This window comes from Ranitomeya variabilis, chromosome 4, assembly GCF_051348905.1.
Source record: "Ranitomeya variabilis isolate aRanVar5 chromosome 4, aRanVar5.hap1, whole genome shotgun sequence".
Taxonomy (NCBI): Eukaryota; Metazoa; Chordata; class Amphibia; order Anura; family Dendrobatidae; genus Ranitomeya; species Ranitomeya variabilis.
In genome coordinates this window covers 91,696,174-91,715,412 of record NC_135235.1, presented here as the reverse complement: position 1 = coordinate 91,715,412, position 19,239 = coordinate 91,696,174, and the positions used below count along the sequence as shown (strand labels likewise).

Here is a 19,239-nt window from a genome sequence, read left to right as displayed (position 1 = left end):
TTTTCCCCACTGTACATGCACATTGTAATGCCGTAAGCGTCTCACCATCAGGATGTACATGGACGAGAATTTCCTTTAAGGGAACCGAGTTATTTGCTATGTAGCACACTGGATCACATTTTTTAGGCAATCACTCCAGTTTTTGGGGTTTACTTCAGCTACAAAATGTTGTAAATTGCGCAAATTCTAGATATCTGTACCAAGCTCAACAAAAGTTGAAGAAATGGGTGTGGTGCGCCAAGAGCGGATGAGGGAAACAGGTTTTAAACAGATAAAACGATAATTGATTTCATGCCATAAAAGGTCTCCGTTTTTGGTGCACATCGGCACATAGGAGGTCTAAATTTGATTTGGATAATCTAAAACGGTCACACGTTTATTAAGTATATGTACTTTTTAATACATTTTCCAAAATTTACACCAATTATTTTTTTAGACTAGCATGCAAAATGCCTGGTGTGCTAAATCTGCCCCATTATCAATCAGATCCTCCATTCTTTGCCTCCAGAAGCATGGGGGGGGATAACATATTTTCCATTTCATAGTATTAGAGAGTATACATTCATCTGCTCAAAATATAAATAAACTGTAAATGTGATAGTTTTCAGCAGAAAATTTTCTACATGACTAATTTATTTGTCACCGTGAATTTTTATAAGCTAAAATTGGGATTGAATCAAAAACGAGGATAGGTTTAAGCCTTTCCTTTTTTTTCTAAATATACCATATATACTCGAGTATAAGCCGACCCAAGTATAAGCCGAGTCACCTAATTTGGCCAAGGAAAACTGGGTAAGCTTATTGACTCGAGTATAAGCCGAGTATGCATTGTCCCCTCATCCCTGTCCCGGTATGCATGGCTCCCCCATCCTGTCCTGCTGGTATGCATGGCTCCCCCATCGCTGTCCTGGTGTGCATGGCTCCTAATCCCCTATCCTTGTATGAATGGTTCCTATTAAAAAAAAAAAAAAAAAAAAAAAAAAAAAAACCCATCCTACTCACCTTCCACGCCCCTTCGCAGCATCTCGTTGGTCCAGGCGCCCTTGCAGCATCTCATTGGTTACGGCGCCAGCAGCACTTACTGTGTTTAGCGATCACGTGGCCCCGCTCATTAAGGTAATGAATATTCCCTCCACGCCTATGGGAATGGAGAGGAGTGCATATTCATTACCTTAATGAGCGGGGCCACGTGATCGCTTGGCACAGGAAGAGCTGCAGGCGCCTGAACTGAGATGCTGCAAGGGCACCGGGACCAACGAGATGCTGCGAGGGCGCGCAGGAGGGCGAGTAGGATGTCTTCTGGAAGCCGGCGGCTGCGGGTGTCACTGTGCATGCTATAAGAGAAATGAACATTCATGCAAAGGGAAAATGTGCTGAAAAACTCGGCTTATACATGAGTATATACAGTAATACTGGTTCAGGCTTAAAGGAGTTGTCCACTACTAGGTCAACCTCTTCTCAATTGCTATATTACTCCGTATAAAATCACAGCCTTTATTCACCTCCAGTGTCGGTGCCGTACGAGCGACATCAACACTTGGTGTCCCTGTAATGTGAACCCTGCAGCTACTTGGTCAAGAACTACAGAAAACGTCTGACCTCTAATTGCAAACAAAGGTTTCTGTACCAAATCTTAAGTTCTGTTTTTTTACTGTATCAAATACTTATTTCATGCAATAAAATGCAAATTAAATATGTAAAAATCATTCAATGTGATTTTCTGATTTTTTTTTTCTTTTTTTAAGATTACATCTCTCACAGTTGAAGTGTATCTACAATAAAAAATACAGACCTCTCCATTCTTTGTAGGTGGGAAAACTTGCAAAATTGTTAGTGTATCATATACTTATTTTCGCCACTGTAAGTCACCAGGATGTGGCAGGCACAGAAGTTGTGCTTGTTTCAGCCTCAGCAGCAGTAATAAACATCCAACCTAATCTAAAATTATTGGGACTATCTCTGATCCCAGTGTAACCTCCCTCAGATTCTGCGGACTATAAGAACTGTGCCATCTAAGGAGTATGACAGAGGAAGAGTGTTCCAATACTAAAAACTTTTACGGGGTGTAGTTCTTGTGCTTCTTTAAATTTTTATCCTCTTAACTAGTGATGAGCGAATATACTCGTTACTCGAGATTTCTCGAGCACGCTCGGGGGTCCTCGAAGTATTTTTTCAGTGCTCGGAGATTTAGTTTTTATTACCGCAGCTGAATGATTCACATCTGGTAGCCAGCATAAGTACATGTAGTGGTTGCCTGGTTGCTAGGGAAAATATATATATATACAGTTAGGTCCATATATATTTGGACAGAGACAACATTTTTCTCATTTTGGTTATAGACATTACCACAATGAATTTTAAACAAAACAATTCAGGTGCAGTTGAAGTTCAGACTTTCAGCTTTCATTTGAGGGTATCCACATTAAAATTGGATGAAGGGTTTAGGAGTTTCAGCTCCTTAACATGTGCCACCCTGTTTTTAAAGGGATCAGAAGTAATTGGACAATTGACTCCAAGGCTATTTCATGGACAGGTGTGGGCAAGCCCTTCGTTATGTCATTCTCAATTAAGCAGATAAAAGGCCTGGAGTTGATTTGAGGTGTGGTGCTTGCATTTGGAAAGTTTTGCTGTGAAGTAAACATGTGGTCAAAGAAGCTCTCCATGCAGGTGAAACAAGCCATCCTTAAGCTGCGAAAACAGAAAAAACCCATCCGAGAAATTGCTACAATATTAGGAGTGGCAAAATCTACAGTTTGGTACATCCTGAGAAAGAAAGAAAGCACTGGTGAACTATCAATGCAAAAATACCTGGGCGCCCACGGAAGACAACAGTGGTGGATGATTGCAGAATAATCTCCATGGTGAAGAGAAACCCCTTCACAACAGCCAACCAAGTGACCAACACTCTCCCGGAGGTCGGCGTATCAATATCCAAATCTACCATAAAGAGAAGACTGCATGAAAGTAAATACAGAGGGTTCACTGCACGGTGCAAGCCACTCATAAGCATCAAGAATAAAAAGGCTAAACTGGACTTTGCTAAAAAACATCTAAAAAAGCCAGCACAGTTCTGGAAGAACATTCTTTGGACAGATGAAACCAAGATCAACCTCTACCAGAATGATGGAAAGAGAAATGTATGGCGAAGGCGTGGTACAGCTCATGATCGAAAGCATACCACATCATCTGTAAAACACGGCGGAGGCAGTGTGATGGTGTGGGCATGCATGGCTGCCAGTGGCACTGGGTCACTAGTGTTTATTGATGATGTGACACAGGACTGAAGCAGCCGAATGAATTCTGAGGTCTTCAGAGCCGCCATACTGTGTGCTCAGATCCAGCCAAATGCAGCAAAACTGATTGGTCGTCGTTTCATACTACAGATGGACAATGGCCCAAAACATAAAGCCAAAGCAACCCAGGAGTTTATTAAAGCAAAGAAGTGGAATATTCTTGAATGGCCAAGTCAGTCACCTGATCTCAACCCAATTGAGCATGCATTTCACTTGTTAAAGGCTAAACTTCAGACAGAAAGGCCGACAAACAAACAGCAACTGAAAACCACCGCAGTGAAGGCCTGGCAGAGCATCAAAAAGGAGGAAACACAGCGTCTGGTGATGTCAATGAGTTCAAGCCTTCAGGCAGTCATTGCCAACAAAGGGTTTTTAACCAAGTACTAAAAATGAACATTTTATTTAAAATTATTGAATCTGTCCAATTACTTTTGGTCCCTTTAAAAACAGGGTGGCACAGGTTAAGGAGTTGAAACTCCTAAACCCTTCATCCAATTTTAATGTAGATACCCTCAAATGAAAGCTGAAAGTCTGAACTTTAACTGCATCTGAATTGCTTTGTTTAAAATTCATTGTGGTAATGTCTATAACCAAAATTAGAAAAATGTTGTCTCTGTCCAAATATATATGGACCTAACTATTGTATATATATATATATATATATATATATATATATATATATATATACATACATACATACACACAAATACATACACACACACACACACACACACACACTGCTCAATAAAACAAAGGGAACACTGAAATCCCACTTCCTAGATATCACTGGATGAAATATTCCAGTTGTAAATCTTTATTCATTACATAGTGGAATGTGTTGGGAACAATAAAACCTAAAAATGATCAACATAAATCACAACTAATATCACACGGAGGTCTGGAGTTGGAATGATGCTCAAAATCAAAGTAGAAAATGAAGTTACAGGCTGATCCAACTTCAGTGGAAATACCTCAAGACAAGGAAATGATGCGCAGTAGTGTGTGTGGCCTCCACGTGCCTGTATGACCTCCCTACAACGCCTGGGCATGCTCCTGATGAGGCGACGGATGGTCTCCTGAGGGATCTCCTCCCAGACCTGGACTAAAGCGTCCGTCAACTCCTGGACAGTCTGTGGTGCATCGTGACGTTGGTGGATGGTGCGAGACATGATGTCCCAGATGTGTTCAATCGGATTCAGGTCTGGGGAATGGGCGGGCCAGTCCATAGCTTCAATGCCTTCATCTTGCAGGAACAGCTGACATACTCCAGCCACATGAGGTCAGGCATTGTCCTGCATTAGGAGGAACCCAGGGCCAACCACACCAGCATATGGTCTCACATGGGGTCTGAGGATCTCATCTCGGCACCTAATGGTAGTCAGGCTACCTCTGGCGAGCACATGGAGGGCTGTGTGGCCCTCCAAAGAAATGCCACCCCACACCATTACTGACCCACTGCCAAATCGGTCATGCTAAAGGATGTTGCAGGCAGCAGATCGCTCTCCACGGCATCTCCAGACTCTGTCACGTCTGTCACATGTGCTTAGTATGAACCTGCTTTCATCTGTGAAGAGCACAGGGCGCCAATGGTGAATTTGCCAATCCTGGTGTTCTGTGGCAAATGCCAAGTGTCCTGCACGGTGTTGGGCTGTGAGCACAACCCTTATCTGTGGACGTCGGGCACTTAGACCATCCTCATGGAGTCGGTTTCTAACCGTTTGTGCAGACACATGCACATTTGTGGCCTGCTGGAGGTGATTTTGCAGGTCTCTGGCAGTGCTCCTCCTGTTCCTCCTTGCACAAAGGCTGAGGTAGCGGTCCTGCTGCTGGGTTGTTGCCCTCCTACGGCCCCCTCCACGTCTCCTGGTCTACTGGCCTGTCAACTGGTAGGTCCTCCAGCCTCTGGACACTATGCTGACAGACAGCAAACCTTCTTGCCACAGCTCGCATTGATGTGCCAAATATTGCCAGAATCCGTTCCTTCCTCAGCCCACAATCTACCAAAACTCTTGTGCATGCCCTCATCATCTCCCGCCTCGACTACTGCAACATCCTCCTCTGTGGCCTCCCCGCTAACTCTCGTGCACCACTCCAGTCTGTCCTCAACTCTGCCGCCCGGCTAATCCACCTCTCTCCTCGCTACTCCCCTCTGCAAATCCCTTCACTGGCTCCCAATTCCCTAACGAATCCAGTTCAAACTACTAACACTGATCTACAAAGCCATCCACAACCTGTCCCCTCCCTATATCTCTGAACTAATCTCCCAATATCTTCCCTCACATAATCTCTGATCCTCCCAAGACCTCCTACTCTTCTCCACACTTATTCGTTCCTCACACAACCGCCTCCAAGATGTCTCCCGAATATCCCCCATCCTCTGGAATTCCATGCCTCAACACGTCCGATTATCCACCACCCTCGGATCCTTCAGACGGAAATTGAAAACCCATCTCTTCAAGAAAGCCTACAGCCTGCAATAACCATTCTGCCGCCTCGCCATCACCAGAGCCGCCGCCTCGCCCCCTACCTTCTCCCTCTTCCCCACTATCCCATAGAATGTAAGTCCGCAAGGACAGGGTCCTCTCCCCTCTGTACCAGTCTGTCACTGTAAACTTGTTTACTGTAAACGATATCTATAACTCTGTATGTAACCCCTTTCTCATGTACAGCACCATGGAATTAATGGTGCTATATAAGTAAATAATAATAATAATAATAATAATGTGCCATCCTGGATGAGCTGCACTACCTGAGCCACTTGTGTGGGTTGCAGAGTCTATCTCATGCTACCTCAAATGTGAAAGCACAACCAACATTCAAAAGTGACCAAAGCATCAGCCAGAAAGCATTAGTACTAAGATGTGGTCTGTGGTCCCCACCTGCAGAACCACTCCAGTATTGAGGGTGTATTGATAATTGCCAGCTAATAATTTCCATCTGTTGTCTATTCCATTTGCACAGCAGCATGTGAAATTGATTTTCAATCAGTGTTGCTTCCTAAGTTCCTAAGTGGACAGTTTGATTTCACAGAAGTTTGATTTACTGTTATTTTCTGTTGTTTAAGTGTTTCCTTTATTTCTTTGAGCTATAATATATATATATATATATATATATATATATATATATATATATATATATATATATATATATATATATATATATACACACATACATACATACACACACACACACACACAGACACATAAAAGGTGATTTAAACTTTTATATATTTTTTTATATTTTTAAATTCATTTTTTTTTTACTTTTTGCATGCTTCAAAAGTCTCCATGGGAGCCTAGAAGTTGCAGTCACAGCCACAGGTGGATCACAATTCCAACGTGGCTGCTAGGGGCACATGTCAGCTGTTTAAAACAGCCCACATGTGCCGGGACAGATGTGGGCTCAGCGCCGGAGCCCACATCAAAGGGAGGGACACGACATGCGCTGTACTAGTACGGCGCAAGTCCTGAAGGGGTTAATAAGACTGTGTTAAAAAAACAGGGGTGCACACCCAGATGTACCAAATACAGTAGTCAAGAGGGAGCAAGGGAGAAACACATAATTAGGTGACTTGTAAGTCACAGTGCAAAGCGTAATAAAGTAGATTAGTAGTACCATAATTCTATCGCACAATTGAAGGTTTATTAGGAGTATTAGAAATAGCTGTAAAGTGCACAGTGTAAAATAGCTATAAGGATTATCTCTACTAGTCCATAATGTAAGCACATGTAAACATAATACTGGAGGATAACATGGAGAGTGTGATGGTGGAAAGGGTTAACATTACCACATGGTAAGCACATCAGTTGCTGGTGTACATGAGTAGCCCCTCATGTTGGTAATTGACACTAGTAGCAATGAATGTACTTCCTGTGGCAAAGAGGGCTCCCTCTCCTGGATGGCGCTCAGCTCTACGTAGAAACAGGAGGTCAATTTTCCCTGCATGACTCATAAGTCACTGCAAAAGTCCTGGCAGGGGGAGGAGGGAGCAGCTGGGTCAGAGGGAGATGATGCATGCAGGGAAAAAGAGACCTCCTGTTTCTTTATAGAGAAAAGAGAAGAATTAGCTGGGTAGAAGGGCAAAATGAGCAATTGTAAGCACACAGTGCTATATAATATGGTGACTGCAATATATTAAGAGGATACAAACTTTGATGGGAAGAGGGGGAGGGCTTATTTAAGTTGGTCTATGTTGTGTATTTGATCCTATCACAGCTTTCCTGTGTGGTTTATACTTATCTGTATACTGCAGCCTTTTATGCAACAGTTTCTGCTAAAGATAACAAGAGACATCATGTGCCAAGCAGCTACCATATCAGATCAACAATATAAGAACACAGCAGCTTCTGGGAATAAGTGATATAGAAAGGGTCCTCCGTGTTACTTCACAGAAAGAGAAGTCTCGTCAATTGTAATCATATATTTTTAGGCAGATTTGCTAGCGATAAAAAATAATTAACAAAAGGTAAAAGAAGCATAAACTTAATATTTGCTAAAATCAATAAAAAGATGTCTAAAGCAAAACAAAACAAAACTTAATATTTGCTAAGAAATTAGTCTTCAGGTACTAAAGGGAATGTGGGCTGGATGAGTTTGTGCACACCCCTTTAAGGCAGCCACATACAGATGGGATATGGCCATGGACCTAAATGAATATTTTAGGGCTTCTTCTGCATATAGCTAAACTGTTATATAGATAGATTACACTGGAATCTCGTACCAAGAACATTAGAGGGAGTTCTACAACTGCTTGTGAAAGCTAAGAACTTGCATAATAAAAATGAATCATATCTCAAGGAACATGCTGCCACCCTGCGGTTATCAGACAAAGGAAACTAAGTGGAAAGGTCATTTGAATAGAAAAATGAAAATGTGTAAAAAAAATAAAAAATAAAATAAAATAAACCCACAATCAAAAAGAAAAACAGAAATCCATATGACATATGACATTCTATAACAATACAATCCATTTAATAGTAAGACAAATGGATGGCAAGAACATATATAGGCCTTGGAATTAATGATGGGGGAAATATAAGTGAATGGTAGTGCAGCAATGTGTGAGGAGGGCGCCATCTGTCAGGGGTCCAGGAAGACACCATAAGGAACAAACTGCGCCCTATAGAAAACAAATTACAACTGTTAAATTAAATGTAAAAGTTACCATGGCCATAGTAAATATTACTATTCTGTAGTGTTTGCAATATTTCTACATAATTATTAAAGAAAGGTTGTCACAATCACACCGATCAGTGAACAGGAGCACAGTATGACCTCTGTTGTTCTGCTGCGCCTTGTGGTGCCACAGACTATTTTAGCCAGTGTCACCACTTCTGCTGATGCGGACTGAAGAGCCGACTAGAAGATCTGTTCCTGTGCCCTGCTTTTTTCTAATCCATCCCAATCCCTCTTTGCCGCCTTTCCCACCCCTTACCCAACCCCTCTTCTGCCACCAAGCGCTGATCAGTACTTCATAGCTGGCATTTTTTCCCCTTTTGACCACCTCCGTGCATGCATCCTGCAGCTGCTGAGGTGCTGATCAGTGACGCATTTACCCGATTGGCATCTGTTTCAGCTTACAAATTTTTTTCTTCCTGTCCATTTTTTTCCCCCGCGTGCACTACCTTCGTGCATGCGTCCTGCAGCCGCTGAGCGCTGACCATTGACGTACATCATCTATCGGCATCCGGGGTTTTTTTTTCCCCAACAAGTGTAAAAAAAAATCAAATAAAAATAATTTAAATGAGTAGCTATAGCTAGATTAGGGACAGTAAATACTGCAGTAATTTGCTTATACAACAGCATTTTTACTTATAAATAAAAATTAGCCTCAGATAGTAAAGTGTAAAAAAAAATAATTTCGATCAGTTGATAGAGCTAGATTAGGGACAGTGTAATCCACAGTAAAAATATACTATAGCAATCCGCTTCTACTACAGAATTTTTCTACTAATCTTTTTTTTTTTTTTACTGACGTCAGATTAGCTAATGTAGTTTCAGAATTTTAGTGAAAAATTGTTAGTAATTATAACAGTTTGTTTCTACTAACATATAAAATCAGAATTAGCGTCAGATAGTTGCGGGCGCTCAGTAATTTTTTTTTTTACTGACGTCTGTTTAGTAACAGTAGTTTATGGATTTTAGTGGAAAATTATTGTTGTAATTATACTATAGTTGTTTCAACTTTTTTTTTTTACAGTGTTTTTCTACTGCTTAGAATTACGGTTAGTGTAATTTTTATTTAGTTGCGGGAGTTCAGTATTTGTTTTTACTGTAGTCCAATTAGTAAGTTTTTTTTTATTTTACCAAATTTGTATATTTTCCTTTTTATTTCTTGATTCTTTTCTAGTTTTTTTCTTTTCTTTCTTTTATTCTAAATTTAATAAAGTAATAAAAGTTCCGCTTTTCCCAAAGAAGGTATTCAGTGGATGAGGCATACGATTCCATCTTGCTATTTTTTTTCCCTCCTCTTCTTCCTCCATTGATAATGACCCTCCCCCACGAGATGTCCCAGGACAGCAAACGAACCAGCACCCACCGTTAGTGACCCCTTATGGACCCGAGTCCTGATTTTGTAGCCCAATCAGGAATTCAATTTGACACCAAAGGACTCATAGAAAAGGACTTTTTCAAAGTCTTCAGCTCTGACAACTTCATAAATCTCATGGTGGCCGAAACAACTTTGCATGTCCAACAATTTTTTGCCCAAAGCCCCACTTCTTCATATGCTAATTGGATCCCGTGAAGGTTGGGGGGATGTAATGGAAGCTTACAATTGTCCTGTAAGCATTTGTAGCTGTAACAAGACACCTGGCGCTGCAGGTGGTCGGCCTTTCAACTGCAAAGTGAGAATTTATACCTCCACCAGCTAGCTAAAATCCAGCTCCTACAGGAAGACCCCCTGTGGATCCAAACCATGCGGTCTGCTTTGTTCAGACAGCTAGGATTTCAGAAGCAGAATATGGGATTATTGTATGCCCTAGCCACACACCGGTTACATTTCAGCTTTAGCTCATTAACTTACAGTTAGGAAGGATGAAAACGAGTTACCAACATCTGTTTATCACTATGTACTGTATTCCTGAATGATTCATTATGCCTTCTACTGTGTAACCTCTGACAGCCGGGCTACTGCAGGGAAAATAAGATTTTGGATAATCTTTATCTCTAGATATGCGATTTATCAGACGTCCCATTATTTTCTAGCTTATCATTCTTACTCTCTTGTCCCTCATAACAACATGTGAGCTCATGATACAGAGTGTTCCCCAAATGTGTCAGGTCTGAGAGATTCTTGGTCTTTGATGTTCTGTGTTTCTATATCGTGTCCCCAAATGCTATAAACCTGCAGGTATAGAGTTACTCTGCAGGTTAGTGGCGATGTAATACTGATCGTCCCCCTTACTGAATGTGCAGCTCTTAGGAGAAAATGTTATTTTATTCCTCTCTTGAGATGCCGGTTTTCGGTCATACCGGCGTGCCCAGAGCGACTACAATCACACTTGGATTGTCAGCTCACTCTGCAATACATCTGTGAAAAGCAAGCTGTTAATCAAAGTGCTGGTGCCTGTTTTCAGCCGCCGCTGACAATGCTATGATTGGTGTCTGTCTGTAGTAGCTTTGTTATGCCTGAATGAACTGGTGGCTCCCAGGAGAAATACTTATATCCAGATATCCAAAATACAGTGCGACCCTCTGATGGCATAGTCAGTAGGCATCACTCGATAAGAATGTTAGGTATCAAAATGCTTACACCTTAGGCTGTAATTATACTTCTGATGTGCAGGGATGTTAATGTATCCAACATTTAATTTACTAAAAAATTGCACTCAGCAAATTCCTACACGTCCTAACATGGACCGATGTCCTTACACGGGCCGAGACAGCCTAAGGGCTGAAAACGTGTGGGCCGCATCATTGCCCTTACCCGCCCGCAGCCAGTGTCCCAATATCACTGTTATCTACACCCTCAGGATGCAGACAGCGCTGACATCATTACATCACATCTGCTGTGCAGAGAGTCTGTGCACCGGACACCGGAGTGAGTATGTGTTGTTTTTGGATTTTTTCATCTGTGTATGGGATGTGTGGTCTCATACAGTATATAGCGATGCTATGTGGGGGCTCATACTGTATATAGGAGGCTTCGTGGGCTCCCCCATTGTGTATAGGGGCTCATTTGGTATACAGAGAGGCTAAGCGTTGGCTCACACTATATAGGGGGCTCATACTGTATATAGATGGGCTGTGCATAATGCATAACACAGTGCGGGGCTGGGATTCACAAGCTGGGTGGCCGCACAGGCGCAGTCTGCGAGACTGCATGTGAGGTCAGACGGCACGAGCTCACTGCGCCAGGCAGAACAAAACAGCGCAGGTGCCGGATTTGATTTGAAAACAGCGCGGAGGGGGTGGCGCCCGGCGCCGAAGAAGCCTTGAGTGGCAGCAGTGTGGCGTGTGCAGCAGGGGGGTTGAGACCTGCCTCCAGGGCTAAAGACAGGTATTTTTGCGAAATTATAAAACGCTTTATTCCTGCTTTGACTTCACCAATAACTAAAAGAGCCACCTTGTTAGAATGCAGCATTACTGCTGCACAAGGTGGCTCTTTTAGTTTATAACGGCTGGAGGGGGTGACAGAGTCCCTTTAAGTAGCGTTGACCTAATTGCAAATGGCGGCAGTTTGATGACAGCGCTTCAGTCGGCTGTACTGCATGAAGCCGCTGCTGATCGGCGTCATGTAAGCCCCGGCCACTCCCCCGCCCGATGCGTCAGAGCAGGGGGTGGATCAGGTGCCAGCTGAGACGCGTCTCCACAGCAACATCAAAACAGAAAGCCGACGCAAGCGCACACTGCCCTGGTAGGTGCTTACGGAGCTGAAATGCTTCTAATGACATGGACGCTATAGAAATGCCGCTATGCTAAAAAAGTGCCTATATTGAAAGACAATTATTTTTGAAAGAAAGGGGGGTTGCAGAGGTGAGGGAATAGAGAATAAGAAAAAAATATATATATATGTATGAAAATAAACCCTAATGGTAATGGATAATTTTTATGCCTTCATTACACTTTTAAAGTCCAGACCAGCATTGACTTTCTGGATATTCAAATTGCAGGAGGAAAAGGAAGAACCTTAGAAACTGATGTCCACCGAAAGGAGACAGCTGTGAATACTTTACTTCATGCCACATCATCGCATCCTAAACCTCTTATAAACGGTATCCCTACGGGACAATTTTTGAGAGCAAGAAGAATTTGCTCAGACGACGTGTCTTTTCAAAAGCAAGCCAATACACTCACAACCATATTTGAAGGGCGAGGCTACTCTAAAAGAAGCATCAAGAAGGGATTTAGGAAGGCCAAAGAGGCTAAACGTTCTGACTTACTACAGCTATGCAAAAAAACCACAACTGAATCCACCGTGAGATTTATCTCTACGTATAACGGTAAATGGTTTGAGATGAAAGAAGCCTTGAAAAAATGCTGGCCTATTCTCACAACTGACCGTACTCTTGTTAAGCATTTTCCACAACAACCGTCAATTACTTTTCGCCGATCACCCAATTTGAAGGACCAACTCGTTCACAGCTACTATCAAGGTGCGCAATTGGGAAAAGCCTTCACTTCAAAAGGTCTTAAATGGGGCTGTTACCCCTGTGGCAAATGTATTGCTTGTCCCAATATGCAACGTGCAAGTGAATTCAAATCCAGTGACGGTAAGAAAACATTCACCATCACACAACACATCACGTGCAATACCATAGGGGTGGTTTAACTTGCGTCTTGCACATGCCCTAAGCTGTACGTAGGACTTACATCTAGGCCTCTTAAGGTTAGGACAAGGGAACATTTCCGAGACATCATGAATGCACTTGATATGGATGACATGTCACTCTTGAAGCCTATACCAAGGCACTTCAAGAAATATCATTGTTGTGACGCCACGCTGTTATCTGTGATCGGCATCGACAAAGTACACAGACACCTGAGGAGGAAACTGGAGAAAAAGATTAGCCCAGCTAGAGGCCCAATGGATCTTCAGGGTGGGTTCCGTCCAGCCGTCGGGTCTTAACGAAGTCCTAAGCTTTGCCCCCTTTCTGTAGTCTCATAGTGGTATCATTTGTACGTATGCTTTTATCACTTATTGCGGTGTTTTTAATACATTTTGTTTTTAATCTCTTTTCAGTACGTAACATATCTTTTGATGAATCTGTGACGCGTTGACTAACCTTCGGCCTTATTTCATCTAGCCCTGTGTTCTCTTGGTGCTATTGTCTTCTCCATCTGCATTGAATCATGTCTACCTGCGTAGGAAGCTACAGCATGGGAATCGCTATCTTAATATGAACTATTTTTCATACTGTTGTTTACTCAAAACGAATTTAATCATAATGATGCATATTTACGTCATATTTTTGCCATATAATGTTTATGTAAATTTTTTCCACGAATGGATTTTACAACCATTTTATATTCCCTATGGCTCATTGGACTTATGAATGGTAATTTATTTTATATAGATGCCTTATTTAGTTAATTACATGACATGTATAATCTTTTAAAGGCACAGGCACTTGCACATTTGTATCAAGAATTATTTCACTAGAATGCGCCAATTTTTTTATATATATATTGGTTTATATATATTTATTTTTATACATAATTTGCACTATATAATTTCTCTATTAATAGGCATCTCACCATTTTTTTTTTATATATATGGAGTTTGCACGTCCTCGCCTTGTATAATTTTTCATTCCCTTTTAGCCTCATGCGTTGATTTATTCCTCCCCCTTTTTTTACTCAAATTTGCACTGACTTTAAAAGTGTAATGGAGGCATAAAAATTATCCATTACCATTAGGGTTTATTTTCATACATATATATATTTTTTTTCTTATTCTCTATTCCCTCACCTCCACACCCCCCTTTCTTTCAAAAATAATTGTATTTCAATATAGGCACTTTTTTAGCATAGCGCCATTTCTATAGCGTCCATGTCATTAGAAGCATTTCAGCTCTGTAAGCACCTACCAGGGCAGTGTGCGCTTGCGTCGGCTTTCTGTTTTGATGTTGCTGTGGAGACGCGTCTCAGCTGGCACCTGATCCACCCCCCGCTCTGACGCGTCGGGCAGGGGACTGGCCGGGGGTCACATGACGCCGATCAGCAGCGGCGTCATGCAGTACAGCCGACGGAAGCGCCGTCATCAAACTGCTGCCATTTGCAATTAGGTCAAGCAACCAAAACACCCCATTCAGTACACACTTCCCCGCAGATGAAGCTACATGCGAAACGTGCGTCGGGTTACCGCCACCGCCCGCAGGTAATAACATAGTATGCTTTCCTCTTAGTGCCGTCCTGAACAACTTTCATATGTGCATCATCCCATATGTAGGCTGTCAAATACCCAGGATATTATCCATTAATTTGAACCACAGGGTTCTATGCTACTCAGCACATAGGGTCATTTTCCCTCATCCTTGTTTATTAACCCGAAAGCCTTTTAACTTATATTTTTTCACTCTTTATGGGTATTAATACATCACTTTTTTTCAAGGACACATGCATTTTTTGGTGAGCATCTAAAATTTCATGCGTGCATTACTACTTTGTTATTTATACTTGTATTTATATTCCTTGTCACTTTTTGACACTAATCATGCAGTGAGAAGCTCTTTTTTTGAGCTCTGCTAATTGTATTTCATCTACAGTGTAAAATATTTGACGCATGATATGCACCTACTATAGGAATCTACTATTTATTGTTGAGCTTTTGACAGCAAAAACTTCTTGTATTGCCTATGCGGTGGTTGGCGTTTTCTGCATAGTCTTTCCTCACTTTTTTCCATTTATTACTGCATGTACTATTATTATTTTTTGAATGTTCTAATAACATTTGGTAATTGTATGGCCATTTGCTTCTATGTCCTCTTTTTGATACATGTGTTCTGCAGGCGGTTTTCACAAACTAGTAGAATTGTATAGGCCTTTTTATCCGTGTTGCTATAATAAATACTAACATGTCTCGGTGTGTTTGGCATGGACGCACGGTCTGTGAAAAACATGGCCATGTGAACAGTTCCACAGATTATAATGGGTATGTGTTGTATCTGTGAAAAAAAAAAAGCAGATGCCACAAGTACGTGCAACACGGATATCTGAATGAGGCCATCATTCAGTTTCTTTAAGCAGGAAGAACTACTTTAATGTCACGTCATCTTTTCTTAGGCTATGTGCACACGCTGCGGATATTGATGCGGATCCGCAGCTGTTTCCCATGCGTTTACAGTACAATGTAAACCTATGGGAAATGCAATCCGCAGTGCACATGCTGCGGAAAAAAATGCGCGGAAACTCAGCGGTTTACATTCCACAGCATGTCAATTCTTTGTGCGGAATCCGCAGCGGTTTGGCACCTGCTCCATAGAAGAAAACCGCAGTGGAATCTGCACAAAAACCACGGTAAATCCGAGATAAATCCGCAGGAAAACCGCAGTGTTTTTGCCCTGCGGATTTATAAAATCTGCTGCGGAAAAATCCGCAGTGGACCATTTCTACGTGTGCACATACCCTTACAGATATATACTTCTGGAGTATTTCCAATGTACACCTCCGGACACACAGCACTGAATTGCAGTAATATAGTGACATATTGTACGTCTCCAATATTACAAAACATATCCAGGGCATTATATTTCCATCGTACCACTGTATAGAAAAAAAACTGTCTACTATCTTTCCTCTAAAAGTAAAAAACAAAACAAAAAGTATGCTGATGGATACCTGCGTCTTGAGAAATGCAGCTCCGCTAATGGCACATGTCATTAATCCATGCCTGGTGTCTGCCAAGAAATATCATGCTAATAAGGTATAATCAGAGGGTTAGTAATAGAAATAAGCCAAGAGAAACAGTAATCAGAGATCAGTATAAGGGATGTTTATCCAATGCGTAAAGTAAAAAAGAATCTGTAATCTAGGAAAAAGGAGGAAAACAAATTAGGAAGTTATCTAAACGGCGTTGTAAAGGACATTACACCCCGCGGTTAGGACAAGAAAACAGCTGCCGGAAACAAGACAATACCTTTTACTTTCCGAGACCGCATTGTCCAAGTGCTGGAAGATATGCTGGAATAGGTGACAGCTGGAGCGGCTGTTGATATCATACCCATAGCCCCGCTTCCAATATTGCTTCAGGTCATTGAGGTATTCCAGGATCTACGTGGGAGAAGAGAGACAGCACGGGTAAATGCAACGTGTACAGAAGGCGACTCCATATTCAGCAATGCCGGAATACGGCAACTCAATGGCTAGTGACCATGGGAAGAAGTGGCACAATTGTGAGGAGCAGAGCAAGAGTCATTAGTGGGAGCCCAACAAGGATACAACCATGGAGAGAGCACTGAAAGCAGTCAGTACCAGAGCCCAGAGCCCGAGGAAGCCCCTTCGCAACCAACCATGAACCATAGCACATGGCAGCCAGGAGCCCAATTACCAAGAGGGTCAACTTACAACTCCAACCCCACTGATCAGTGTCTGATGACGAGACCAGAGCGCCTTTTCAATGGCAAGATCTCAGCACAGCTACAAGCGCTGTTCACGGTTTATGCCACTGTTCCTAGCAATAAATGTATAAATACCTTAGATTTCTGCCCCACTGTGATAGCCATAATACAATGGTTTTCTTCTTGTCAGTTGTGAACATGTTCCTACTTCACACTAAACGTTGCATTTGACTTATTAGCACAGGACTAGCATTGCTTTGTTATCTTATAAAGGGTAGGAGTTTCTGATAACTACAGTCCTGTGAAGAACCATTTTAACATAAGTTGCACCAGTCCAAAAAAACAAGACCGTGTGCAGACAGCGAAGGTAGCCAACAAGCCGAAGGGGTTGTGCCCACAATGGGGCCGATTCATCAAATCTTTAAACCGCCTGAAAAAGTGATAAATAACAAAGAATAAATATATGCAAAGCAATGTCTAAACAATTTACTGTGCATATGTGCCGTCTTTTGTCACTTTTTTTTACTCTTTCAGGCTTTGAAAGTTGTGAAGAGGAGGAGTGATCTGAATACTCTGCCAGCCACCACCATCTTATTTATTAAATAAAAAAGACACCATGGCAAAGCAGCCACAAAAACATCAAAAAAGACACCGAGAAAAACACTGTTGGTGTTTTCATGAAGCGTCTTCTGCTTCAAAAATGATGAAGGAATTCTGATGTATAAAAGCGGAGTGCACGTACCCTAGAATCTCTTTCATACAGGCATATTTCTGCCCATAAAGACCACTGTAAAACAAGGTAACTCCGCATTCATACACAAGGACCGATGCAAGCTGTATGGGGACAGAGCAATCATTAAAGGGGTTTTCTACCCATTTCTATTAATTAACATATGGACCGAATGTGATAAAAATATATAGCACATACCCATCGATCCTCTGCCATATAGCACATACCCATAGATCCTCTGCCATATAGCACATACACATCGATCCTCTGCCTTATAGAACATACACATCGATCCTCTGCCTTATAGAACATACACATCGATCCTCTGCCTTATAGAATAGACTCATCGATCCTCTGCCATATAGCACATACCCATAGATCCTCTGCCATATAGCACATACCCATAGATCCTCTGCCTTATAGAACATACACATCGATCCTCTGCCTTATAGAACATACACATCGATCCTCTGCCTTATAGAACATACACATCGATCCTCTGCCTTATAGAATAGACTCATCGATCCTCTGCCATATAGCACATACCCATAGATCCTCTGCCATATAGCACATACCCATCGATCCTCTGCCTTATAGAACATACACATCGATCCTCTGCCTTATAGAATAGACTCATCGATCCTCTGCCATATAGCACATACCCATAGATCCTCTGCCATATAGCACATACCCATCGATCCTCTGCCTTATAGAACATACACATCGATCCTCTGCCTTATAGAATAGACTCATCGATCCTCTGCCATATAGCACATACCCATAGATCCTCTGCCATATAGCACATACCCATAGATCCTCTGCCATATAGCACATACCCATAGATCCTCTGCCATATAGCACATACCCATAGATCCTCTGCCATATAGCACATACCCATAGATCCTCTGCCTTATAGCACATACCCATCGATCCTCTGCCTTACAGAATAGACCCATCGATCCTCTGCCTTATAGAACATACACATCGATCCTCTGCTGCTCCATCTCAGGTCCCCTGCTGGTCTCATCTCCTTCTCATCTGACTTAACTAGTTTATGACTGATGCGGATGTAACACCAACTGGCTGCAGCAGTCAGGCGCTGACAGTGTCTATGGCAGAGGATCGATGGGTAAATGCTATTTTTTTTTTTTTTTAAATCACACACTCGGGCAATGTGCAGCTGACAACTATGGACTGCTTAGGCCACATTCACACATTCAGTATTTTACATCCGCATTTGTAAGTCAAAACCAGGAGTGGGTTAAAAATGAAACCGCATCAGACAAGTGTACTGCACCTCCGTGTGCACCTTGTCACAAATCCTACTCCAGTCCCTGCTGGAGTAAACTTTGTGACATAGTGAAAGCCGGAGCTCATAATGAATCTGATGAGCGTTGATCACCATGTCCCTGTCCCAACCTCTTGGGGACAAAAAATGGTGTGAGAACGTCAATAAGCTCAAAAGTTTAGCGCAGCCTCGAGTTGTGCCAAAATTGTGTCACTTTTTAAAACTTTTAACCCCACAATACTGGGATAAAAGCTGTGATGAATTGGGCTCATTGTCTTATTTAGATGGATATCAGTAAATTATATCCACTCTCATGGGACCACTGGCCACAACGCTATTCGCTCATTGTCAATAAATCAATCCTTAGATAACAGCTGGTAGATATAACGCTTCGGTCTGCATGGACCTTTATCAGATAAATGTCTATGG

General features: G+C 42.0%; 1 protein-coding gene across 1 annotated transcript in view; it reads right to left on the bottom strand.

The window, feature by feature from the left end:
- The window catches only part of MINPP1 (multiple inositol-polyphosphate phosphatase 1), a 63,385-nt gene that overhangs the window by 29,030 nt on the left and 15,116 nt on the right, over positions 1-19,239 (bottom strand). Inside the window, exon 5 of the mRNA XM_077258899.1 lies at positions 16,372-16,505. Coding sequence (XP_077115014.1) covers positions 16,372-16,505 — 134 coding nt within the window. The remainder of the gene's footprint in view (positions 1-16,371; positions 16,506-19,239) is intronic.